General features: G+C 29.3%; 1 protein-coding gene across 2 annotated transcripts; it reads right to left on the minus strand.

Moving 5' to 3' along the window:
• Positions 1–3,516: 3,516 nt before the first annotated feature.
• LOC107449285 (uncharacterized) lies at positions 3,517–26,854 on the minus strand. 2 transcript variants are annotated; one of them, XM_087160715.1, is made up of 8 exons: positions 26,462–26,854; positions 25,057–25,214; positions 24,082–24,232; positions 22,586–22,734; positions 18,643–18,744; positions 14,608–14,774; positions 8,163–8,330; positions 3,517–4,117 (listed from the first exon to the last, which is right to left on the minus strand). In XM_087160715.1, the coding sequence occupies exons 1-8, from the start codon at positions 26,522–26,524 to the stop codon at positions 3,609–3,611; spliced, it is 1,467 nt and encodes a 488-aa protein (XP_087016841.1). In that variant the 5' UTR covers positions 26,525–26,854; the 3' UTR covers positions 3,517–3,608. The 2 variants fall into 2 exon arrangements, with proteins under 2 accessions (XP_087016841.1, XP_087016842.1); XM_087160716.1 differs by lacking the exon at positions 26,462–26,854 and adding an exon at positions 26,021–26,449.

Consider the following 26,854-nt stretch of genomic DNA (forward strand, 5'->3'; position numbering starts at 1 on the left):
CGTATATATATATATATATATATATATATATATATATATATATATATATATATATATATATATATATATATATATATATATATATATATATATATATATATATATATATATATATATATATAAGGGTGGTTGTCGGGCGAGCAGGACAAACAGGCATAAAAAAGATCAAATTAATTTTATTTAACCATCAAAAGCAGAGAATGAATTTTTTCCAAGTGACACACAAATCGAAGTGTGTAAGGATAAAAATTAAGGAAAATCTTACAAAATAAATCCGTAAAATTTTTAGTTTTAGGGAATAAGGGAAATCTTAATAACTATAATTGGTCTACTTAATAGGATGAGGGAAAAAGTCATGCTCATGGCAACTCCACAAGCATGCTAGACGCTAGAGAACATATGCTTTATTTATGTTGCGATATCAGTTATCTTAAATTTATTTAAGACTTTTCTTAAGTTTATTATTTATAGATTTCAGAAAAGTCTTGTGAATGGTAACATTACGCTTAAATTTAAACACAAATAGCAACAATAAAACTTCTTAGAACACTGTTTACACATCGTCTCGTAAACGCAATTGAGCGGAGGGATACACCGGAAGTATTCTATATTTCCTTCGGTTTTAGCCAGCTTGTTATTGTTTACATTCTGTCACCCATCCATTAAGGAAATGACTAAGCCTTGATATTATATGCGTGCAGTATTCCATTTTAAAATATATCTGTCAATTAAGGATTCAACTGCATGCTCGCTTCGCCCACCAAACCCCTCGATTACTTCTTAATTATTTTGATGTATTGACGTTAAACAGATTATTACATTGAAATTAAATATTAACCAATTGAAACTCCCCAAAATTTCATATTGTATCAATTCAGATTTCGCCCCACATTCTTTTGTGACAAAATTTAAACTTCAAAATTTTTCTCAATTTCATCTAAAAATTTGTTTTATATTATAATTTTTGTACCACATCTAATTCTGTATAGGAATCTAGTAATAAATTAACACATGATAGATTAGATCAGAGCATACAACTATAGTTCTGAAGGTCTTGGCCAGATTAAAAAATTTTATCGCCACTACTTTGCACGAAAAATATGAAAAAAATATTTAAAATGCTAGCAGATGTTGTATACAAAGAACTTTTTGCTGACTTATGTAGGAACTGAAAAATGAAAACACATTTGTTGCAAAGTAATAAAAATATTAACCAAAAATAAGGTTTCTGTAAATGGTGACTGGTGCACGTTAAATCTGTTGGATAACAAAATCCTCCATGTTTCCACAACGAATTATACCTCTTGGGGTACTGAAATAGATTGGCTGTACTCTGGTTCAGGTTAAAATTATGATCTGTGGAGGAATGAATAGGCCCGGCCTTTAAACGGGTGTGACGTAAAGGTGTCGCGGAAGTGGAATTCTTGGCCATAGATGGCGCCACTAGAAAAAATAACAATCGCATCCCTTGCCTTAATGGCTTTCGACAAGGTTCCTGCAGTGTTTGTTGCATTGATTAATAGATCTACTCAGCAGACAGTGTAATAGGAATAAAAGGAACAACGATTTGACCGAAAAGTTAAATATTCGGCCAACAAAATCGGCAGAATAGGGTTTTTTTTTTTTAAATAATTAATAAAAAAATTTTTTGTTTATATAAACAAGTTTTGTTATTATTGAAAAATAATCAAAACTTACCCATATTATTGGTATGCGGTAAAGGGAAAAAAACTTTATTAAAAATGTTTAAGATAATAAAAAAACTGACTTACAGCTATTAAAAAAAAAAGTTTTAAGGTTTAATAATTTCCTCTTAATTTTTGAAACAAAACTTTAATTCTAAAAATAATATTTTCCAGAAAAATAATTATCCATAAAACATCAAAAAAGATACTGCCTGTCAGAAAATCTTTTAAAAATGCAGTGCTAACATACAAACACCAATAAAGAAAACAAAGATTATATATAAAAGCAAAACAGAAAATTTAAAAACCGTTCGTAGTTTTTGAAAGAACACTTTAAAGCTAAGCATTTCAGTTTTCCAATTACCTTATTTTCAAGAAAAAGAAAAGATTAATGTCGAACATAAATCCTCTTTAACTGCCTCATCTTAATAAAGACGTCAATAAAAGTTTTTTCTAAAAGAAAAAGCTAGATAGAAACCAAACCAAAACAAAAACCGTTCATAATTTTTAAACGAAAGATTTAACACTAAAAATCTCAATTTAACTTTTTCATGTTGTTATATTTTCAGAAACAAAGGACCATACGAGAATAATGTTCATTAAAAAATACAGTGATAATAAAAACGCTGATAAAAAGAAAACTTTAAAAAAAAAGAAAACAGAAAAATATTGTTTTTAGTTCTGAAATATAACTTACACGTTGAGAAAAACTGTTTACCAGTTATTTGTCTTGCCATACAAGAGAAAAGTGACAATAAGAGAATAAAACGATCCGTTAACATGCTTCGCTATAGTTAAAGCAGAAATCAAACTAAAATGAAACAAATAATAAAAAAAAAAGATCACAATTTTTAAAGATAAGTGTTGAAAATACGATGAAATTGATTTGCCCAAATTAAAAAAAAAACAACAAAAATTAGCATTACTAAACTCATGGATCAGTATAAAGTAATCTAGTTTCAAATCTTTTTTACGTGTCTTTCAGAACATAAATTAACAAGTTTTAGAGCTTAACAAATATGTGTTATAACTATTTCGAATAATGCATAGTAAAATTTAAGATTATTCTTCATTAAATCTTTTTTATTTTACAAGAGTCTTTGAGTAGCCAACCCAACTACAAAGCCTCGTAATTTTGAACCTAATCCAGAAAACAAAGGAGCTCCTGGATCAAGCATTGGAGGAAATTCATTCCTAGAAGACTTTTTGATCTGCACTTGCGTTACAAAGAGAGGAAAACCTTGCACAGTTAGCTTGATGGCAAGGGGACTCTAACCTATGATCCACCTACCACTGAGGATATTTTACAACACTAAGGTCGGTACTAGCCAGGAGCGGAATTCTTAGCGACCAGTCATTGCTGGGTTTCGAACCCGGTTCACCTCATTAAAAGGAAAAAGCTCTATCCCCTGGGGCACCATGACTTTTATTAACTCTATTAAAATTTCCCAAAAAAAAACTCTGTCGAAAAATAATTTTCCAAATAATACTTGGCTGAATATCCAAAACAGTTTTCTACAAAAAAGGAATCAATGACAATAAAACCCTAACTTGCAAAATAAACTGGTTACTCTAGTGTTCTGGTTTGCACAAGGACAATATGTCAACAAAAGAACAGGATGATCAGTAAAAGACCAATTAAATTCCTAATATAGCAGAATGGTAAAAAAAAAATTGACAGATTAATATTTATTTTTTAAAAAAAATTATATTTTTTATTAGCATTTTAGACTGCTCTATAGCCAATTACCACTTTTAACCTTAGCTTCTACACTCAAAGCATAAATAATTTAAAACTAATCATTTAAATGAATTCAAGATAAAATAAAAATAGACCATTAAGGAAAATTTTATTACAATAACCAGTAATGTTTTCATGAAATGTACAAATAAAAGAAGTTTATTTATCTGGAAGATTCAGTTTCAATTTTTCATCTTTTTAGATTTACTTTTCTTTATTTTAACAGTAGAATTTTTATTATTTTCTTCTTCTATTTTAACTTCATCGCTTTCTACATTAAATTTAGAATTAGGTTTTCGTTTCTTATTTTTCTTTTCAGGTCTCTGAACTACAGGATCTTCAGTAATTTCTTCTTTTACTTCATCTACAGAACTTTCCTCATTGGAGTCCGACTTAGTTTGACGTTTTTTACTTTTCTTTTCATATTTTCGAACCATTTCTGCGTCATCGCTTTCTACATTAAATTTAGAATTAGGTTTTCGTTTCTTATTTTTCTTTTCAGGTGTCTGAACACCGGGATCTTCAGTAATTTCTTCTTTAAGTTCATCTGCGGAACTTTCCTCATTGGAGTCCGACTTAGTTTGACGTTTTTTACTTTTCTTTTCATATTTTCTAACCATTTCTGCGTCATTATCGACTACTTCATCATCAGATGCAGGTTCTTTTTCTTTCATCTCATCATTTGAACCAGCTGGAAATAAAAGCAAATAAAATAAATGTATTAACACAGCAAAAAAGAAAATGACAATGGAACATTTGGATAATTACTTGGCAACATTTTTACACAGTTAACTCAAAGAAATATTGTCCTAATTCTGCCTATCTTTAAAAAAAGTTATTTTTTCTTCATGATATTAATAAACAGTGCATACCCTCAAATAAAAACAGTAGATATCCCATTTTTTTTAAATTTTTATCTTTTAGTGGAGTTCACCTTAGGAATAAAATTGGGCAGGGTGCTGCTTCTCAAAAAAGGACACTTTAAATTTAGAAAAGGAACTCACTTGCCACTTTAAAAATACATCAAAATATGTAATATTATGTAATAAATGAGTTTGATCCTCAACAATTTTTAAATTACCCTCTTATACTATTTTATGTGCATATTTCTAAAACAAATTTTCCCTAAACTAATAATTAAAATAAAATAAAAATTTGACGTTTATAAAAATAATCTAAGTCCTGCTGATCTCTCCGCATAAATTTTTTTAGAAAAAAGTATAAACTAAAAAATAAAAAAAATGATAAATTGATAAGCAACTGAAAGACTTTTTTTTCAGTAATTTAAACTGAAAATTATAAGAAAATAAACATTTAAATGAGGATTTTTTTTAAAAATTTATTAATTTGAAAGTTAAAAAAAAAGTTACTTATAAAAATTTAACAAGTTGAAAATAATCAGGGAAGATTGTGAGCCCCAGTCAAAATTCCGGAAAATTTCCCGAGTTTAAAAAAAAAAAATTTAATTGAAAAATTAGAAAAAAATTTAAACTAGGTTTTTTTAGGAGAAGTAATTAAAATTTACAAATATGTCTTACTTTCTTGAGTTTATGATTATAACTATTTACTGATAAAAAAATGTATCTGGCTCTCCCTTACAAACAAAATAAACTGTGTTTTTAAGTTCCACTTTTGAAAATATGATTTCCGGAAACTTCTGTGATCAATGATTTTTTTAAACGTCTGGACCTTCGATCTCCGGAAACTTCCGGATCACTGTTAGCGAAAAATCCGGAAATCCGGATTTTTTCCGGAGCACAATCAGCCCTGAAATAATCCAAACAAGGTAAATATTTGTAATATTAATCCGAATTAAACCTATAAACACAGATTATTTTACCAGTGTGTAACTACTATTTAATCAGCGAATTAATTTTATTCCAAATAGAATATGAACAAAAGGTAGTATTTTAAGAGAAGGCAGCTTATTTTTGCAACAAAAGGGGCAAAGAGAGTGCACTTATAGGGATCAAAGGGCAAACGGGCCAGGCCACCCTTCTAAAAATGCCAAAGGAGAACACTGCTTCTAGTACGGTTAGATAATCCTGTTATCCTTCTTAATTGATAATATGTAACTATAAACCTCAGTATCCTATACTAAATGACTTCAGAGTAGAATTGCAAAGGCTGAAAAAATCAAAGGTGCAAATTTTCTGCACTAAATATTATGACATCCGTAATCAAAAACACAATAACAATGAAATTATATTATATGCAGTTAGTGTTTACAAAATTCAAGTTAACGCAATTTGAAAATGTGCATGCTACTTAATTTTAAATAGGTATATAATATCAATTATGTATGAATTAATTATTAAATTTAAAAAAAGTAACACTTAGATAAAGGTACTAAATTAAAAATTATACAACACACAAATTTGTACATACTTCATTATAAAATTAAAAAGAATGCTTGAAATCAATGATCTGGTCTTCGGTTAAATAACAACTAGCCCTGATTGTATTTTTATCATCTGGTATTTGAACCACTAATTTTTTGCTTACAGCATTTCAGATCTGAGTGAAAAGTGAAGAGTTTCAGAACAGCTTATTGAAAGGGAGAATGGTGTATTCCTTTTCTTTTTTCTTCCAAATTGTTATTAGTTTTTTATTTATTATTTTTAAGAATTGTTTAAGAAGTAGAAAGAAATTATCTCAGATATTAACAGATAACTAAATTCTCAACAAAAAAAAATCCTTTTTATTACTCATCCTAGTTTTTTAATCTTGATTATGAAGTTTCAGAATAGTTTGTTGGAAGTTGGGAAGATGCTTCCTTTTTTCTACTAAATTGTTTTTTGTTTTTTATTTATTATTTTTACAATTGTTCAAGGAATAGAAAGGAATGGTGGCAGATAAGTTGCAAATAACAGAGATAATAGAACAGATATCAGATAATAAAAATTTTCAAAAACAATCATTTTTCTTACTGGATCTAGTTCTTTAATCTTGACTATGAAGTTTCAGAATAGCTTGTTGGAAGGAGAAAAGATGTTTTTTTTTTTATCAAATCGTTTTTTTACTTTTTATTATTATTATTATTATTTTTAGAATTGTTTAAGGAATAGAAAGGAATGATTGCAGATAAGTTGAAAGAACACAGCTAATGGAACACATACATAAATTCCTAAAAACAATCATGTTTATTACTCAACCATAATTTTTAGCCTTGACTATGAAGTTTTTAGAATAGTTTGTTGGAAGGAAAGAAGATGTTTTCTTTTTTTTCTCTATCAAATCATTTTTTGTTTCTTATTTATTATTTTTAGAATTGTTTAAGGAACAAAAAGAAATGATCACAGATAAGTTGCAAAGAACACAGATAAAATAACAGGAATAGAATTTCTCAAAAACAAGAATTTTTATTACTCAACAGTAATTTTTTAATCTTGATTATAATAATAATTCCAGATACGGCTTAAATGGCAATATCTGTCGCCAAATGTTCTACAGATGTTGTTAAAATCATATGCATGGGCGACAAATTTGTCGCATTGAAATATGTTTTGAATAAACAAAATAGTATCAGAAAATAGAATTTTCAATCAAATTCCATGCTAATTTTTTTTTAAAAATTTGTACTAATTTTATTGTTCTACTCAAATGAAATAACAGAAAGTGCTTGATACAAACATTATAAAATTCAAATTTACATTTTATGCTAAGCTTTGCATTCATATACTGATATCAATAAAAAAATTTGCTATTTTAGACTTGACTTTTAGACAATTAATTTTTAAGATAAGTGTTTAGCTCTCACTTTCTCTGGCTCACTTATTTATTATCGGGTTTCAGCATTTTAGCCATGTTCTATTTGCTAATATTATTTTACCATATTAACACTTAATTTTAATAAATACTAATATTCAATCATTAAGAACTAATAAACCTAATTAGTTTTAGGGTGTTATAGATATTTATTAATAATTTTTTACCGGCACCATAACATGAATTATGTAACCGTAAAGTTTCATTTTTCCCCTCAAATTTGTCTACCATATTAAGCTTTTGGACCACTAAATGAATATCTAGGTGGTCCTATTGGACCACTAAATTTTAATTTAAGGCATGAACATTAATTGCAGATTAATAGCAACAGTTGGCACTGCTGGAAAGGTTAGGTTTAACCCTGATGGTTTTTAAGGAAAAAAATTTTGAAAATTTTCAAAAATTGTGAATTTTTTTTATTATTAGTTTTCACTTATGAACCATTTAGTTTACAAACTCCAGGGGCAATTATCTACATTAAAGAAATTTTTCCAATACACATTCAAGACAATATTTTTTTTCTTTTTTTTTTTTAACAACCTTAAGATCTCCCTCTTTTTAAACAATCTGCAATCTAATAAACAATCTGAATAATCTCTTTCAACATGACATAATAAAAAAATTTTATATAACTACACATCTTTTATTTGCATTAACTATTTTATGCTAAGTTTATTTTATATTTGCATATAAATTATTAAGTTAAAAACTATTATTCAGTTTGTTAGCTTCGTTTTATGCAATTACCAAGAAAATGTAAATGTGACACAGAAACTCATAATAATGAACTCAATATTAATTAAATTTTTCATAAGTGATAGCAGATCTTTAGAGCTAAAAAGGTGTAACAAAGGTATATAAATAAATAAAATTTCGGTAATCAATATTTATCACCTTTAATATTTATTTAGTCATGTAATTTGAAAGAAAGAACAAATGCATATTTAAAAAAAAAAAAAAACACTCACTTTCTTCTGATAAAGTCTCAATGTCTTCTTCTTTATATTTATTATTTTTCACAAAAACCCTACCATCTCTGAATACCTTCACATCTGCGTCGTCTAAAGTACTTAATTCTCCAGAAACAGGTTCAGCTCGTGGCCTCTTATTTGTAAAGTTGAACTCATTTGGGTCATCTACAAATATCATACAATAACTTAAATATAGAATGCAAAATTAGAATCAAATAAAAGAGTACATACAGTGAAATCTGTGTAAGTTGACCACTTGCAGTGCACTTGCTTTTTAGTGAATCAACTTATAAAGGGAAATTCAAATTTTTTTTAACTTGTCACTAAAATTTTATTTTCCTAATGAAATCCCATGTATCTTCAGAAATAGGATTGGTTTTCAAAATGACTTAAATTTTATTGAGCAACAATTTGCTACATAAATTTGACATTAAACTGATTTTCGGAATATTTTTTCCCTTCAGGGCAAGGTTATTTTTATTCACTTATTATGGTTTAGTATTGCTTTTTAGGGATCAACTTAAGAAGAGAAATTTAAATATTTTTAACTCGACACTAAAAGTTTATTTTGCCCATCTCATTAGAGAACTACATTCGCGCTCAGTTACACTTCTACTGCCACTGACTTACACAGTATAACCATTGACCCTGAGTATCCCATATATTTTAAGAAATGTTTAAAATTGTTTATAAGTCGCCAATCAAAAGCCACTTTTCTTCATCGAAAATTCCCCTTACAGTATTATTATTTTAATAAAAATAGAATCATTGTGAAGATTTTAAAACATTCTAAAAATTACTTTATTCCAAGCTTGATTCTCAAAATTTTCTTTGTTTTAAAAATAAACCTTGTAATGTCTACAATATTTTAAGAAATACTTTAAAAGAAATGCCTTACTTAATTTTAAATTATAGTTCTTTAATGATCTAAAATTCTCCATTTTTTAAAAACTTGCCAAATGTTTTAAAAAGTGGCTATTGATAAAAATGCTTCACTTAGCCAACGGCTAATAGCAAAATTGTTCTACACTGAACAGAACAACTTATAATAGTGGCTACAAATCAATGCATGGAAAATATTTAAAGTACTATTGCATTAAAAAAAAATAAACAATATCAATTACTTTTATTCCCATACACCAATAAACAAAAAATTTGTAATTGACTCTGAGATTTTCTTAATCAAATAATTAGAAAGTTCACTTAACATTAATCATATAAAAGTCTATGATACGATTTTTATGTTGTTAATTGGAATTTATTATTTTTAAAACTACATGACAGAAAAGAATTAATAGTTCCGGAACTAATACAGCCTTACAAGATTTACTACTATTTTTGCTTCCAATAATAAAAAAGTGTATGACACCTGAATTCATCACCATAAATATTCGATTATTAAAAAAAATTGTTAACCTGTTACTTTCTTTTTCATAAATTGTGTGAATGCGCAAAAAAAGTTTAAACAGAGAACTATGAAACTGAATCATGTATAGAATTTGTCAGGATCCTGATTCCTCTCCCATGCATTGGATTGACCCCTTGACCTGAGGGTCAGAGGGTGAAGGACACTGGAGGTGTCGTCCCCTACCTTGGGGGTGGAGCAAATGACTTTTTTCTGATGAGAAAGAATTTTTGAGATTCGAGATCAGTTTTGAACGCCGAAGGGTAGAGTTGTAATTGAACGATGATAGATTTAGTATGAAAGGGAGCAGTTGCGCTCCAAGAACATTATACTCAACAGCTCATGTATCTATTTGTAACTTTTCTGTAAATAATTCTATAATCAAGAATTTAATAATAAATAAGCTATAATTGAAATAATCCTTGGTCATCCTTATTGAGGAGTCTTTAAAAACGAACCAAGAGACAAAATGTCTCACAAATTGGCGCAGCTGGTAGGATTCTCGCCAGGATGGAAGGAGAACTGCTATGTTAGTGAAAAGAATCATCGCCGATGCCCACTATGAGAAATGCCCAGTAAAGAGTGTTGCCTCATGGAGTCAATCTTGATAGAAGGATGCCTACGGAAATGCCTAGTGAAAAAGATTGCCTGAAGGAAAGGGTGACGGTGGACTGACAACATCGACGGGAGTTGAAGAGACGGTACTGGAAAGGGACTATTATCGCCGGAGGCGATAGGCAGCCAGCTCTACCCCCCGGGACCGGTGACCATAGAGTGTGGTTTCAACATCGACTCTCTGACAAAGAGGAGAGGACAATTGAAAAGATAAAGGGAGGTAAGCTTTATCCCATGCATGAAAAGATAAATTACACCCTCACATTTCTGGGTGGAAGTTTAACAAAAAGGGTAGTTAGTTAAAAGGATAAGTTTATTTTGTTTTGGTTTAAAGTCAACCTGATGTGTTATTTTATTTGAGCTTAAGGGATTGGCCAGTTAGCTATAGTATTGTTTGTGTGATTATTGAGTATGATTATTATTGAAGTTTTGTTTCTCAAAAATAATATACAGCGTTCCTAAATTAAGCATATCAAGGCAATCTTTAGAACCTGAAGAAAATTTTGAGAATGGGAGATGGATCTTTTTAAGTTCAGAGATAGGTCCTGCTGTAGAGGAAAAGCTCAGTAATGTTCCTAGTAACTGTGGGATAGGGGAAGGAATTGTAAACCCTAGTGAAAAAATCCCAGGAGTGGTCAAAAGTGAAAACGAGGTGACTGTGATAAGGTCAAGGGAGTTTAAAATATTAGAGGAGCAGGCTTTTGAAAATGCAGGGGATGAACGGTGGGGAAAAGAGTGGGAGAAAAAGATGATCTGTTCTGAGGGAAAAGAACAAGAAGGGAACAAGGGGATTGAGACTAAGGACACTGACCTTGCTTGCGAGAATTCGGACGAGAGAGGAGTGCGAATCACTCCGGGGGGTCTCGAGGTGTTGGAGATAGAGTCAAACGGGGGAGAGGACAAAGATCCACCATGTATTTTAATGAATCCCGAGCGTGGGGAGAAAGTAGGGGGTCAAGATAAGAAATCACCCTTTTCTAAAGTCCAAAGACTTAAAGAGGAGCAGAGGCAGGGCTCGGAATTTGAAGAAATGTTAGAGGAAGTGAGGGAAGATGGTCAGCGAGGGGCTGAAGTGAAGGTTAAAAGTCCAATTAACGCGTTGAAGAGGATGGATTTGTCCTGTGAGAAAAGAAAGGGAGATAGCGACGGCACGATGGAATCTAAACTTCTGTGGTTTGAGGGGAGACAAAAATTATTTAAGTATCCTAAGAAGGAGTTGTACACAGCTGCGAGTGCGAACACTCCAGATATCAGCGTTAAAACCCGTAAGGTGCAGGTGAAAATAAGGATTGGTTTTCAGAAAGGGGGGTCGGAAAGAAAAAGTAGAGCAAAAGAGTTAGCTAGTCACTTAAGAGGAAGTGGTATAGAAAGAGATATGTTCCAGGGGATTAGGTCAATGAACTTGAAAGAGTGGACATTTGGGCAATTTGGACGGTTAATTTTGTATGCTAATTATTATTATTTGTTAGGCAGGAATTTTGGACATGACTTTAAGGATTTTATTTTGATGGAATTTTATAAATGGATTTTGGCATGGATATTTTATTTTTGGCCTGATAAAAGTGATTTTAATGTTTTGATTGTAAAAATATTAGGTTCTTTTATGCTATGGTTTGATTTTGTATTTATTAGTTTGTCAAGTGTCCTAAGTGTAATTTTATGTTTAATAAGGTATAATGCGGCCAATCTCTTTTGCGCACGGAAATGGAAATGTGTGCGTGTTATTGTTTTTTGGTGCAGGGATGGGGCTTGCATTGTTTTTAGGTTTCACTTGTACGACCAGGAAAGAAGGTCGAACTAGATGAAACCGGGGGGAGGTGTCAGGATCCTGATTCCTCTCCCACGCATTGGATTGACCCCTTGACCTGAGGGTCAGAGGGTGAAGGACACTGGAGGTGTCGTCCCCTACCTTGGGGGTGGAGCAAATGACTTTTTTCTGATGAGAAAGAATTTTTGAGATTCGAGATCAGTTTTGAACGCCGAAGGGTAGAGTTGTAATTGAACGATGATAGATTTAGTATGAAAGGGAGCAGTTGCGCTCCAAGAACATTATACTCAACAGCTCATGTATCTATTTGTAACTTTTCTGTAAATAATTCTATAATCAAGAATTTAATAATAAATAAGCTATAATTGAAATAATCCTTGGTCATCCTTATTGAGGAGTCTTTAAAAACGAACCAAGAGACAAAATGTCTCACAGAATTAATAGACAATCCCTAAATTGGAATTATTGAAATTTGTGATCGCTACTAGTATTATTCATTAAAATAAAAACATTTTGTATTAAATATATTGGCAAACATTTGCAATTTTAGAAATGTTAAACCATAGAAGAAATAAGGCAAAAAAAGTTGAATTCTGAAGATCAGCAAAAAAATGATAACTAGATAGCAACAATCTAGATACAAGACAATCAGGTGGTCAGCATTACAAGGTTGCTCACTTTCATTTAATAGGATAAATTAATTTCATAAATTAATTTATAAATCTAACTTATAAATCTGCCCTGGATTCTCTTCTAACACTACAGGATCAAAATAACATCTGGATCCTCTCTGACAGCCTCAGCTCCATACAATACTTAACGCATTGGAGGAAGGTGAGAGACAAAACAGGTGCTTCAATCCTACAAAAAATTAAAATCCTCTCACGATTGCGTGAAGTCCACCTCCAATGGATCCCTTCTCACGTTGGGGTTCTGGGCAATGACATCGCCGACACTCTGGCTAAGGAGGGGACGAAAGAAAATCTGATAAGTCCAAATTCCCTCACCTTCATGGAGCTGGCATCAAAAAAGAAAAAAGAAGACCTCGCTTCCTGGCTCGTACCCCCCAAACATCACTGGTACCAGAGCACCAGTTCAGGAGGTGCACTCAACATTCGGTGCAACCGCAAGGACCAGACTGCACTTACCAGGCTTATCAGCGGCCACCTTAAGTCCCTTTCTTTTGAGGGTAGTATTAAAATCTACCCTAACTGCCCCAGGTGCCACAACATGCAGGCTTCCCCCCAACATATACTGGACTGTCTAGGTCTGGACAAAAGGGACATTCTTAATAACACACTTATGGTGGCCGACTTCCTCCGGGTAATGAATTTCATGGACATAGTTTAGCCCTGCTAATTTTGGGGATAAGGAAGAAGAAGAAGAATTTCATAGCAACTTTAACTGGTTGTCAACTTGACAGGTTTCATTGTATGAAATATCGACAACAATTTCACATCGATATACAATTTCATATATATCATTTCAATTCAATCAATTTCATAAAACCAAGTAAGAAAAGGTATTATGTTTCCAAACAAAAACTACAAAAAAAATTTCTTTTCTATTAACTTTTATGAACAAGTGAAGTACAATTATTAATTTATCTCTTCCCCCTTAAAAATAATTTTAAAAAAATTGACAAAACAAACTTATTATGAGTCTTAATAATAAAGTTACTCCAAATATTCACATTGACTGCCACAAAAATGGTTAATTTAAATCTTATAAGCAAACAATGTTAATGCCTTTAATTGATGGCGTAGAAATTCTTAGCACCTACAACTAATGCAAAAATGATGATAATTATTGCATCTATTATGATATTATTAAATCCAAATAATTTCTTATTAGTAATTAATGCCACAGTCCGTTCCTTTGCCATTTTGGATTTTTAGTTATATTTTTGATTTTCCTCCTTTCTGTTTCTTTTGTTGTTGTTGTTGTGGTTGTTATTATTTATATTATTTTTGTACTAAACTAAGTTTGATGATTTATTACCATTTGACGAACTATTCTTTTTAAAAAAAAGATAAAAATATATTAAATTAGGAAAGATAGTAATGTAAAAATGTGAATGTAAAACAATTAAATTAAAATTATGTTGTTAGTGGTTATGAGTAAGTTATTCATTACTTTGTCTGCTTTAATAAAATCTTTAGATTTTTTTTTCTTTTCATTGTTGTTTGAACTAGTGACAACAAATTCAGATGATGCTGAAAATTTCTTCCAATGTAAATTACACAAGAACAAAGATATTAACCAAAAACCTGAGAACAGACAAAAATATAATACTAAACTATCCTTTAAAAAACAATATTTACAGAATTGGATTAGTATTTAGACAAAAAAATGAGTTGTGAATCTAGAAGACAGTATGCTATATTTTTCTGAGTCTGATCGGATGACGGCCTGGTATTTTATATACTTTGAAACATACTGTCAAACAATGCAAATATCAAACACCAGTTATGAAATTAAATTAAAAAGATTAAAAACCAATTTAAAACTTCCCCTTTAGCATCGCTCCTTGATAATTGATTTTAGAAATCTCTTAAAAGTAGATAACAATAATGCTTATTGCATTAGAAATGAATGCCAATATAACATCTATGTTGTATCTAATATTATGTAAGATAAAATTTTACACTTACCATTAGACATAAAGAGAGGAATGGCTTTTGATTTTGGTGTTTTCACATAAATGCCTAAAACATTATCCCACTGACCAGGCAACTGTTCTTTCAGAGCTTCAATGGATGACATAATATTCAATAAAATGTCTTCTTCCTTCATTGAAAGATCAGCCACTTCAGAAGCACTTCAAAGAAAAAAAGTTAATTAAATTTAATGAAAGAGACAATGGGAGGAAAATTAACAGTAAAAAACAGGTTACAATTTAATGTTAATGTAAAAATATAAACTTAAAATTAAAAAGCATTTGATTCGAGAGACTGAAATTTTAAATATTTGCTTTCCACGTGTTTTTACATAAAAACACTGGAATTCTTAAAATTATTTATACAGTAGAGTGCCGATTATCCGAACTGCTCGGGACCGAACATGGTTTGGATAATGAAAAGTTTGGAAAATTGGAAAGTTGTTTAAAATCTAGTTTAAACGATTATTATTTATGCACTAACTTCCCTTCATACTTTTTCTAGGCTTAGGACTGGTAGTACTATCTAAAATAGCTCTGGCGTGTTCAAAAAAAAATTTTTTTTCAATTTTTTAATATTTTTTCATTTATTTTTCTTCATTTTGAATTATTTTCATTATATTTCAGCTTTTCTTATTTATTTTTTTTTTTTATCAATTGCTGATTTTACCACATTTTTCTTTATGTTCCATTGCAAAAGAAATCCAGCAAAGACTTTTGTTTCAAAGAAGATGCTCTTTTTTGAAGCAAAAACTTTTGTTTCAAAGAAGATGCTCTTTTTTGAGCAGCCATGTCCCTTATTCTTTTTAAATAAATCAACTGAACTGGATCAACACCATTTTGACGTTTTAACATATTCATTGCAATATCTAATGAATTGCGTGCTTCTATATGAGAAGATCCACTATCTTGAATTTGATCACCTACTTCTTCCTCTTCGTTTGTGGAGTTCCGATTTTCATTCAAAATTTCTTCAACAACTTCATCATCATTTAAAATTTGAAATCCTGGGTCGTTTTCAGTGTCTCGACACCAGTGTTCTATTTCTTCTGCTGTGTAACCTGGCATCTTTTCATCGGGAAGATCTACTAATGCTAAAACTTCAGCTTCGTTTATTTTTTTGTTAAGACTTTTATTCCAAGATTTCAGACCCCAAGCACTGTAATCACTAATCATTAACCATAAGTGACAAGTACCCATCCCCCAATAGTAGAACTTCAACACATATCTATTCATACTCTTAACTAATTTCAACCATTGTAGACTGTCAAATCGAAGCTCGCATTCTTGGAAGATAATTTTCAGTTGAAGAGGGCTAAAGGGGTAAGTAGGTTTAACTGTATACATGTATGTATTGGCTACTATAACAAAACTGCAAAAAAAAGGTTGTAAATTAAATATGGTCTTCAGATGTAGTGGATATTCTTCATCCTTCTAAATTTAGAAAAATTGTCGATAAGTTAAAAAGTATTCTAAACTTTAAAAATAAAAGAGAGAGAATTTGGACATGGTTCGGATAATAAGGGTTCGGATAATCGGCGCTCTACTGTATATTATAATCATGAACAATTTGTAAGAAAATTAATTAAAATTCCATTAACTTTACCACAGTCTATCAAATGTAATTGATTAAAATAAGAACAAAGTACAAAATACTTATATCAAACAATGTATGTATGAGATATTTGCCTGTATGTCTCTCTCACTTTGGCAGAATTTTTTAGGGCATTCTGCAATATACCTCTCTAATATTGATATCTTTCTGCAAGATACTTATAAAAATAACAAATATACATGTTAATTATTTAAAGTAACAGAAGCGTCAAAAAAAGTTTCGGATCAAATAAAAAAAATTTTTAAAATTGAATATGTAACATATTTTTTACTGTAATATTAAGGGTGATATTCTCGCATTTTGTAGGGGGATAACGCACGTTTTCCTTTTTCAGATTAAGTATTTCATCCTCACATTTAAAAAATAATAATAAAAAACTGCGAAATCCGTAGCAATAGTAACTACCGAAAAAAAGATCGGCGACAAAATCACGCAAATTGGACTCTTTAAAAAGATGTTACTAAACTGTGTGTTTCCATTTCAGAATTCAGTTGTTGTGATAAATAATATTGTTCTAAAAATATTGCATTTAAAATATCAGATTTTAAAAGCTATGTGGAAATTAATAGTAATAACAGCATAAAAAAAATAGAACGAAAATTTCTACAGAAAAGGAAACGAAATTTTTTACTTCATCATACTTTATTTTTCATTATTCTCAAATGAAAATAGAAAACCCCCAAGCATTTTTTTCCACTCGCCTGAGCAAGATATGCATCTTTGAATATAATTCTGAAAAAAAGATCAAATCTTTGGAAAATTTCCACAGAAAAGAAAAGTAAAATTTTTAATTTCCCGAAGGAAAAATCTATCGGCAAGAGCTCTGTAATGCTCTGCTACAATACAACTGTGTCATCACAATTCTGCCATGGGTGTCTCTCTTACAACCTTAGAACTGTTATTGTTGGAGTCTTGAAATTTGGACTTCATTGTAAATAATACAGTTACACAGGTGACTGTTTTAATAAGCTTTTCAAGTTGATTTTTAATCAAAAAATCGAAAAAGAATGCTTGGTACCATCCATACGTAACCATCCAGTCTATAAAAAAGAGGAATAATGAGACTAGAAGTTTGTAAAACTCGTCATGAGAGGTGGATGAGGAATGCTAAAGCAGCAACCTGTACATTTTAACTTTTCTTAGGCTTCTGTTATGGTAGTCACGAAAAAATCATGTAAATTTACCATGGTATCACGTAAATTGGACTCTTCAAAAAGAGGTTACTCAAATTCTCTCATGTAAAATATTGTATTCTCTTGAGATTGATATTCTCTTTTTGTAAATTTATATTGTGATTAAAATACTGAATGTTAAAAACCATGCAAAAATGATTAGCCAAAACTTCTAAAGAATCGATAGAAAAACTGATAGCATCGATGAGTCGAAAAATATATACTCTAAAGCGCAATTGAAATTTCCCATATTGTATGAAATATATAGGAATCTTCAAAAATAAAGTTAAAATCAAGAGCACAACTGCCAAAGAACAATCCAAACACCACAAAGATTTATAGAACTATGAGCATAAATTGAAGACATCAAAAAGTGATTATTTAAATCCAGCAACATAATTTGAATTTTGCATGTCAGAGTAATATCAATAGAAGAGGGAGAAAAAAAAAACAGAAAAACTACCTGGAAATCTATAGAATAAAAACTATATAACTACAAAAACTACCTGGAAATCAATAGCACTATAGCAAATAGCAAAAATAGAAAGATGGGGAAAAAGCGATAGAATTATATCAAAAGTGAATTTGAATCAAATGTGTGATTTAAATTGTATATTGTAATGAAATAGTGAGAAATATTATTGGGATAAAAGAAAGAAACATGTGAAAATTTGCATCAATAACAGACCAAAAATTTTTTGAAATATTGCATCTATTCACAAAGATATGGGCGGAAATGGAGTATATCAAAAAGTGAACATTTAAATGAATGATTCCAAATTCATGTGTCATAATAATATCAGTATTTTAAAAACCAATTGAAAATTTTTAGAACTTCTTCCTCACGAGCAACTCTTTCAGCTCCGATACGCAAGAAAGGCAATCTTTTGAAGAGAATTCTACACTAAAAAAAAAGACATACTTCCAAAAAATATGCAGAAAAGAAAATCGAATGGTTTGTTATCTAAATGAAAAATCTTTCTGTATAACTCTGTTACACTCCTTTAAAATATAACTGTGATTATGCCGCTGGGATCCAGCTTACGTTTCTGCCACATTAGACCAAAAGATCAGGAGCTTACTGTTTTTCAAATCTGATTTTAAATAAAAGTAAAGAAAATCTAATTTAGCTAATTAAATTATCAGGTAATAATGAGATCTAATTTATTAAAATTATAAGAGATTAATTTCATGTTTTTTTAATCAATTAAATTCTAACTTTTTAGAATGTAATAATATTTACCAGGAATTTCCCTTGCATGTGATATGAAAAACAGTTGAAGAAAGAGCATTCTCAATTTGCTCTTTAAGGTTTGGTGTTTGCATGTTAATCTGAATAGGAAACCTGAAAGATAAAAGCCAATTCAAAAATCAAAAACTCAGATATCATTATACTAATATCAGTGTTTTCACTACAGCGCGAGAAAGCGAGAATCTCGCATATTTTTTTATATTCTCGCATTAAAAAATGATTACAGCGAGAAATCCGCGCATAACCAATTTCAAAATTCGCGAATTTCTCGCATTTTGAAAAAAATTTCTCATTTGCGCCATTTAGAATAAAATTCGTTTCACTTTTCTTCCTGGATCTTTTATTATTTTCAACATCTGTCCCATTATCTAGCTTCCCTATTTACCAGTATTGTTTAATAACAACAGAGCACCATCCTTCCGAACCACGGAACCTCTTTCAGAACGCATTTCTCTGCAACCACGTGTTTACCGTAGGTAAGGTTTCTTCATGTAAGATGTTCAAATTTTTTGCTCGTTAATGTAAGATGGACAAATGCCTTGTAAAGCCAATATCTTCTACTCCTAAACGGACAAATGTGGGTAGAAACGATCAAAACCACACAAATACGCATTTGAGCAACCTAATGAGAATAGCTGATGAAAAAGTAGATGTAGAACATTTTCCATATGCAGTAAAAATATTCAATGCTTTAAAAATTAGAAAATGTTAAAAATGCATTATAATTAAATAAATGTTTTTTTTTTCAAGTCTCTTGGTGTTTTTTTTTTTTTTTTTTAAAATCTTTGAAATCTCACCCTGTTTTTGAGAAAGGGTGAGAAATTCTCACCCATTTTTTTTCTGAGATGAAAACACTGAATATTGAAATAATATACAATATATAGAATTGAAAGCAAAAAAATCCATGCAGCATCAATGAAATAGAAACATTCATACTAATGCTTCAGGTTAATATATACAAACAAGGATCATTTTAAATACATTACATCTGCCAACCTCAGGAAATTCAAATGCCTGAGACTTAAATACTATGTTATAAGAGTTATAATAATAAATATTAAAAGACAACAAAATCACACGTATTTTAAATAAAAATTACATAAGTAACTTTTTTACCCCTAAAAATTACACAATAATCAATTAATCAAATTTTTTTTAAGACAAATTGTGCAAATGATTACATTTTTTAAAAACATTACTTAAAAAATTCTCTGGCTCTTTTTGGTTTGTTTTCTAATCAAAAATTTTTTCAAAATTTGATATGAGAAAAAAAAAATCCAAGTTTGGATTCTTGTTATGTCACTAAATATTCTCTCACAGGTCACATTTTTATGAAAAATAGTTAATACAGTCATTTATAAGTTTCTCTGTGACTGATTTCATACCATTTTCTATCCCTATCAAACGAATGAAAAAAAATTTTAGAAATATCTTAGTATTATAAAGCTCATAACAGGGGTAATTCTAACACAAAATGAAAAACCCTGAAATTCTTATCTGTAAAAAATTGATAAAGATAACAATTTAATTACCATACACGTTTCATATTTAACATAATTTTTTGAACATAATTTTCATATTGAATATTTATAATTAAATTATCTACTAATAAAAAATATCACACCTTTATATAAACTTATTCAAGAAAATATTTATTTTTTACATGAGTCACGATATTGGATTTTACAATCGTGTGAATATGAATTGAGATATTAGACTTCAAAAAAGCAAATTGTGGTATTGAATTTTTAGATATCGCAAATACTAATAACGATGCATAATTTTCAGATTGCGTGAATACAAATCACAGTGCATGGTTTTTAAATCATGTACAAATACGAAAATCGATGTTTAATATTATAACCGAGTGAATAAGAATCACAATATTGAATATTAAAAAAGCATGAATACAAATAGCAACATTGGATTTTAAACTCACGTGAATATGAGTCACAACATTGGGTTTCAAAAACATGAAAATACAAATTGTGCTATTAGATTTTTGAATCTCATGAATGTTTAATTTTTAAATTGAGTGAATACAAGTCGCAATGCATTATTCTCTTAATCGGGTAAATACAAAAATTGATGTTTAATATTAAAATCATGATATTAGCAAATTACGAAGCAGTTCGAAAATCGGACAAATCAAAATAATCAAATTGGAGGAAGAATCATGTGCATGTAAACGTTTCTTTAACAGGATGTAACAAAAGTTTCAAAAATTTGTTGTATTATGAGATTTTGATTCGCGGAAGTTTGTAACCAAATGGTCTTGAAATACGATGCAACACTCGCTATTTTTGTGAACAAAACACACACCCTGATTTTAGTTTCTAGACACGAAAGAATAAAGTTGAGAAGAAGAAAAATGGAAAAATAATTTAGATAAGACTCAGAATTATAGGGCACAGCAGGAATACAATACCCCTGTCATAATTAGAGCTTCTGGAATATCAAGAATTGAGCTTTGATATCTTTTCCTAAACCTTTTACAAACACACACACAAAAAAACTATCAACAAAAACTTTGTGGGAAAAATAGATATGCATGAAATATTTCTCAAAATAACCATTTTAACATGAAGCTATCATATCCCTTTTTAATGCAATACTTTACACATGTTTGAAATAGTGCTTTATCTTTGGTTTATCAAACATTTCAAAAAAGATTCCAGAGGGGGAAAAAAGTACTTTAAATAAAAATGTTCTTAAAAAGAATTTAAAGATGAAAAAGATATTTTTGGTAAATCAAACATTTCAAAAAAGTTTCTAGGAAAAAAAAAGTACTTTGAAAAGAAAGGTTCTAAAAAAGAATATAAAGAAAAATTAAGTACACTTGAAATAAAAAATTTTTGATATAAGGGAAAATTTTTAGGGCTATAGCACAAGACCTCCAATTGATACATTTTAAAAAAGAAGAAAGCCTGAGAAAAGGAGAAAGCCTGGTGGCATAAGACCCTGAGATCGGAGCTTTTGTGTAAAAAGATAGTCAATTGCCAGACAAAGATGTAAAAATTAATAAATAAAATGTTTGGGAATATTTTTCTTTTTATTAATAAAAAAACAAATCTTTAAGTATAAGTCATTATAAATAATGCAAAGGTCAGAGAAATGAATTGGAGAAGTTACTGATTTAAACCAATTTAGGAAATATAATTGACTTTTGAATCAGTTGAATAAAATTGCATCCATTCAGCTTCAAAAAATTACTTAACATTAAGGTATTTAATCAAATTTATGTTATATGTAAATTGAAAACATGTCAGAAAAATCTAGTAGCAAAAATTATCTTAGATTCATTAAGAATTTAAAAAATCTGATCACTTTCTTCAAAGAAAAAATAACTGAAAAAACTGGGTACAGGAAGAAAACAATAAAGAAAAATTAGGTAAATAGTTTTAATTTTAATGGCATTTTAAAAAAAATTTCAAAATATAACTAGCAGAACATATTTTTATATATTACTATACAAAAAAATAAATAAAAATTATATAAACTAATTCTTGATACTAATGAAATTGATACTAATTCTTTCTATAAAAATTCTTTATATTTTTACAAACATGTAATATAAGTAGTTATTTGATACTTTTTGGTTATTAAAAATAATACTAGTATCCGTTTAATTTTTGAAAAAAAATTTAAAATAAATGAAAAAAAAACTTGATAAAAATTTAATTAAAATCTAACGATTTGATTCTATTGCTCCATTTAATAAATTTAAGGATGTGTATCAGATCATTAACAAAAGACAGACATGACTTAAATCAGTTAATAACAAATTTCAAAGAAAAAATGAATTAAAATTAAAAAGCCTGAAATAAAATAAAAAAAGATAAATGAACAAACAAAAATTTATATTTTAATAAAAGAAAAAAATATTTTTAGAACTATTACAATTACAAAAAATGTATTATATCTAATATCTTACTTTCGTTTTTTGAAGAAAGATTTGCCAAGTGTTGAAGGTAGAACACCAGCGATTTTTTTGTCACACAAGAAGACATCATAAGCCCCACAAAGCTGACGTCTTGCTTCATAAGGTTTATACTCCTTCCTCAGTTGCCTTAATGTTATTACCTTAAATATGATAATTGAAATTTAATTCCATCTACTTGTAAGAAATGAATAATTAAAGAACATCAATGAAAATCAAACGTGTTCTATGTACTGAATTAAAAATATGCAGGGAAATAGAAGATTACAAATTATTAACTTTATCTGGTTAACACTAACATTTTAAAGAAACAAGATAGACCGGTTATGTGTCAGGTCTATTCATAAAGTTTTCTTCATTTAGAAAGAAAAAAAAACAACAAAAAACATGAAGTTGTCTATAAAATCAATAGCGCAAAATACTTATTTGAGACATCCTGTATTTCTACAAGAATTCTAGTATTTTGTTATTTAAAATCAAATCTAGCTAATTAATTCTCATATATCTTGGTGAATATGAACTTGAATAAAATAAATATAAACTGTAAGCGGCAGTTTTATTTATTTATTTTTTTTTTTTGGCTTTTTTTTTTAATTTTTTTTCATTTAAACAATTGAAAAATTCTCATGCACCACCAAGTATAGCATGAGGCTTACAGAAGTAAGTAGAAAACAAAATCAAGAAAATTTACAAATTTACATTAAAAACAAAATTGCGCAAGGCAGCAAGACTTTCGATACTTTTAACCAGTTCTGAAAAAACAGGAGGCCAACAAATAGAAAGACGCCTCAAATCAGTCTTCTTTTGATCTTCTTCAAATCAGTCAATCTTTTTGGCTATTGAATCCTAAATTATTGGCCTCGTTTTAGTAAATCCCGAAGTTCATTATCAATATTGAACATATTAATTAAAGAACTAATTATTTTGAAGATATTCAATGTGAAGAATAAAATTTACTCAGCAATATTTTTTTAAAGATTTGATGCTAAAAAGAAACAAAAAAAACTTAACCTTTTGGTATTATATTAAATTTCATGTAGTTTAAATTTAAGATTTTCTTTTAATACTTATAGCTAAGCAATTGTATTCTATTTTATTACCGTCTTTGAACAGCAAACCCAATATTGGGTTTACAACTGCCAATACTCAAATCCATAGCCTTACATATTTAAACCTAATCCAGAAGACAAGGGAACTCCTGGATCAAGCATTGGAAGAAATTTACCTTCATTGAGGACTTCTTGATGGAACCAACCTGCATTTGAGTTACACGGAACGAAAAACCACCCAAGGTTAGCCTGACTGCAAAGAGATTTTAACCTATGTTATAACTCGTCTATCACTGAGGATATTTTACACTAGCACTGCGATTGGTGGGAGCCAGGTGTGGAATTTTAATCGACCAGCCATTGCTGGGATTCGAACCCGGGTTAACCTAATGCCAAAAACCAAATTCTTTATAAGATATTATAAGAAAGATTCAACAATACCTCATTGATTTGAGATATATGTTGACTTTTCAAAAGTTCTTTGAAGTGTAGCACATCAGGTTCTACTTCTGCCTTTGTATTACGCTTATCAAGGTCACCAGTGATTAAACAAACCTCTTTTGTTTCATTTAGTGTGAATTTTGGCAAATGACTGAAACAAAAAGATCTCAAATTAGATAAAACTTCAATGCACAAAAAATACAAAAAAATTAAGGAAACACATTTTGTAAATTTTTAGAAATGAAAGACAATATCTATCAGTACACAAATCTTCTTAAACGTAAAATCGTGCAAAGCTTGAATCAATTTCTATCAAAAACAATATTTTTCAGACAGTTTAAAAATCAAAAATACATCATTAACAGAGATGTATAATTAAATTCAACAGTTTAAGAGAGTTATAGATTAGAAAAAAGTTTTACAACTTTGTACTTTTATGAAACTACACTAAAAACAATTAGTGTTTAAAACTTAAAATTACCTAAACATAAATAAGATTACAAAAAATAACCAGAGAACCATAAATTAAAACTAGCAAATCCAGAGATAGAACTTAAATACAAGTGATGATGTCATCTGAGTTATATGAACAGTCAGAGAGAGTGACTATAAAATATAGCTCTGATACTGTGAAACATATCCACTTTCCTCAAAGTTCATAATATTTCTCGATTATATTACTAATGTTTATGACACAGATTAATAATCTTTTTCTAAAAAAAAATTACTTTTAAATTATTTACAAAATAACAATCACACTGACGAAATAAGTAATAAACAAAACTAATTTCTATATGTTTAAAAATTTTGAAGAATTCCCTTCAACTTAATTTTAGCATGTATAGAGCGATTAAATTATTTTACTTAACAATAATTTTGATTACATACCTCAATACATACCTTTTAAATATATATCTTATGGATAAAACTTAAACAAAATATTCAGAACAATCTTAAAAAATATAAAATACTTACACTTTGATAAACTTTTGCATATATGGGGGTGGAATTTTTTTCATAGTGAGTTGGAGAATAATTGGATTTTCTGATTCATCATCCAGCAAAGATTTTTTCTCCTTATTTTCATAGAACTTCTGATTTAGTTGCTTTAAAATGGATATAGCTTGGAAAATCTAACAAAAGTAATAATTTCAATTAAAAAGATATTAAAAGAAAAGATTTTTTAAAAAAAAGAGATATAAATAGATAAAGCAACCAAAATCAGATAACCGCATAATTTCTAACTAATTTCAGAAGAAAAAAAATTGGGGATCAGGCAGAGAAGAAATAAAATGCTAATCTTATGTTCCAGCACTAATTACTGTTAATTTTACTTTAAACAATAAGTTATTTTATATCCTTAATGTATCTAAAAGTATGAATCAGAATCAAATAATACTCGACTAGTTGTCAGCTTGTACAATGTACATTGGCAAAGCAATTTCTAAGTTCTTTTTAACAATAAAATTTCTGATTAATTTAACCAAATAATAATAGTCCGTTGAAGGATTGGTACTTTCTTGCTAGTCAGACTCAAGTAAATTAAACTATTTTTTGCTAAACGCAAAACAAAATGGACATTTCCAAAAAAAATGATTAAAAGAAAAAGAAATAGTTGAATTAATTTGTGACCAACTAACTAAAAAGTATATACAAAGAGATTAAATAATTTTGCAGACAGGTTGGGCAACATATGTTTTCGATTAATCACTTTACTAAATATTTAAGCCTCAGTTGTGTTATTTTCTATTCAATTAATGATTTTAATTAATTAGTAACAAATAATATCCTATATACTAATTTTTTTAATATAGAGGATAGCATACAGACAATAAAACATAGAGACAATACTTTTCCTTTCCAGAAATACTTGTCAATATTTAAAGGTAGTAGTTCAAACTGAATTTTGAAAAAACTTTAAGGTTGAAAAATTACTTGCATCTCAAAACATAAAGTCTGCTCGAAATAGCTTTCTTGGGGTACTTCATGTGTGAGTACTCTTTTTTTTCTACATGTAACCACTAGTACCATGATACCATCTATGAAACTTCATATGAGCAAAAGGAGTTCGAAAGAAAGAGATTTAAAAGGGGGTGGTCTATTGAGCTTCGTCTTCCCCTACGCAGAATAAAGGATCACACTTAGACAGATTTTTCCAGAAAGCAGCAGGGAAAAAAAAGATAATTCAATAGAAGAGCTGAAAATGGAAAATGTTTGAGTTAATTCTAGGAACTTAGAACAAATTTTTAACGTGACTTCGAGAAACTTTTGAGAGAAAGCAATGATTTGACAAAGAATAAATTTTTAAAATTACAAAAAAACCGACGATTACAAAACACGTGAGCACACATTTATTTGAATGTTAAGTAATTAATCTTACCCTTTTGGAATCACAAGGGATAGGAGTTGAATTTTTTCCTTTATTTTCCTTGGGTTTCAACATTTTTAACTTGTTAAAATTATTTTCACAATTAAAACGTGTTATAAATAAACAAATATTTAATAAGTGAGGATGTACGTTCTTAAGATTGTGTTGGGCAAAAATGTATAAGTAACAATTTGTCGCTTTCAACTAACTTTCTTTTCGAATAATTTTTACGGAAACATTTTCACTGATTAGATAAAATTATTCCCTTTAGGAGTCATTCTCACTGCTGCTGAAGCAACTGAATGTGAAAACAGGTTTTTTGTTTCGCGTATGTTATCGCACGTTAGGCTTAGGCTGAGTTTGAATACGGAGTACCTGTCCGCGAAGCGGACACTTCACTCCTTC

Source organism: Parasteatoda tepidariorum, chromosome 4, assembly GCF_982258835.1.
Source record: "Parasteatoda tepidariorum strain Cologne lab strain chromosome 4, Ptep-v5.0, whole genome shotgun sequence".
Lineage (NCBI taxonomy): Eukaryota > Metazoa > Arthropoda > Arachnida > Araneae > Theridiidae > Parasteatoda > Parasteatoda tepidariorum.

Excerpts from the sequence above, each read along its gene's own strand:
- LOC107449285 (XM_087160715.1), bottom strand. The coding sequence starts at position 26,524 with ATGTTGAAACCCAAGGAAAATAAAGGAAAAAATTCAACTCCTATCCCT. Across the intron at positions 24,233-25,056 it reads ATGCAAAAGTTTATCAAAGT|TCATTTGCCAAAATTCACAC; the intron begins GTAAGTATTTTA and ends TTTTTGTTTCAG. Across the intron at positions 22,735-24,081 it reads ATATATCTCAAATCAATGAG|GTAATAACATTAAGGCAACT; the intron begins GTATTGTTGAAT and ends ATCATATTTAAG.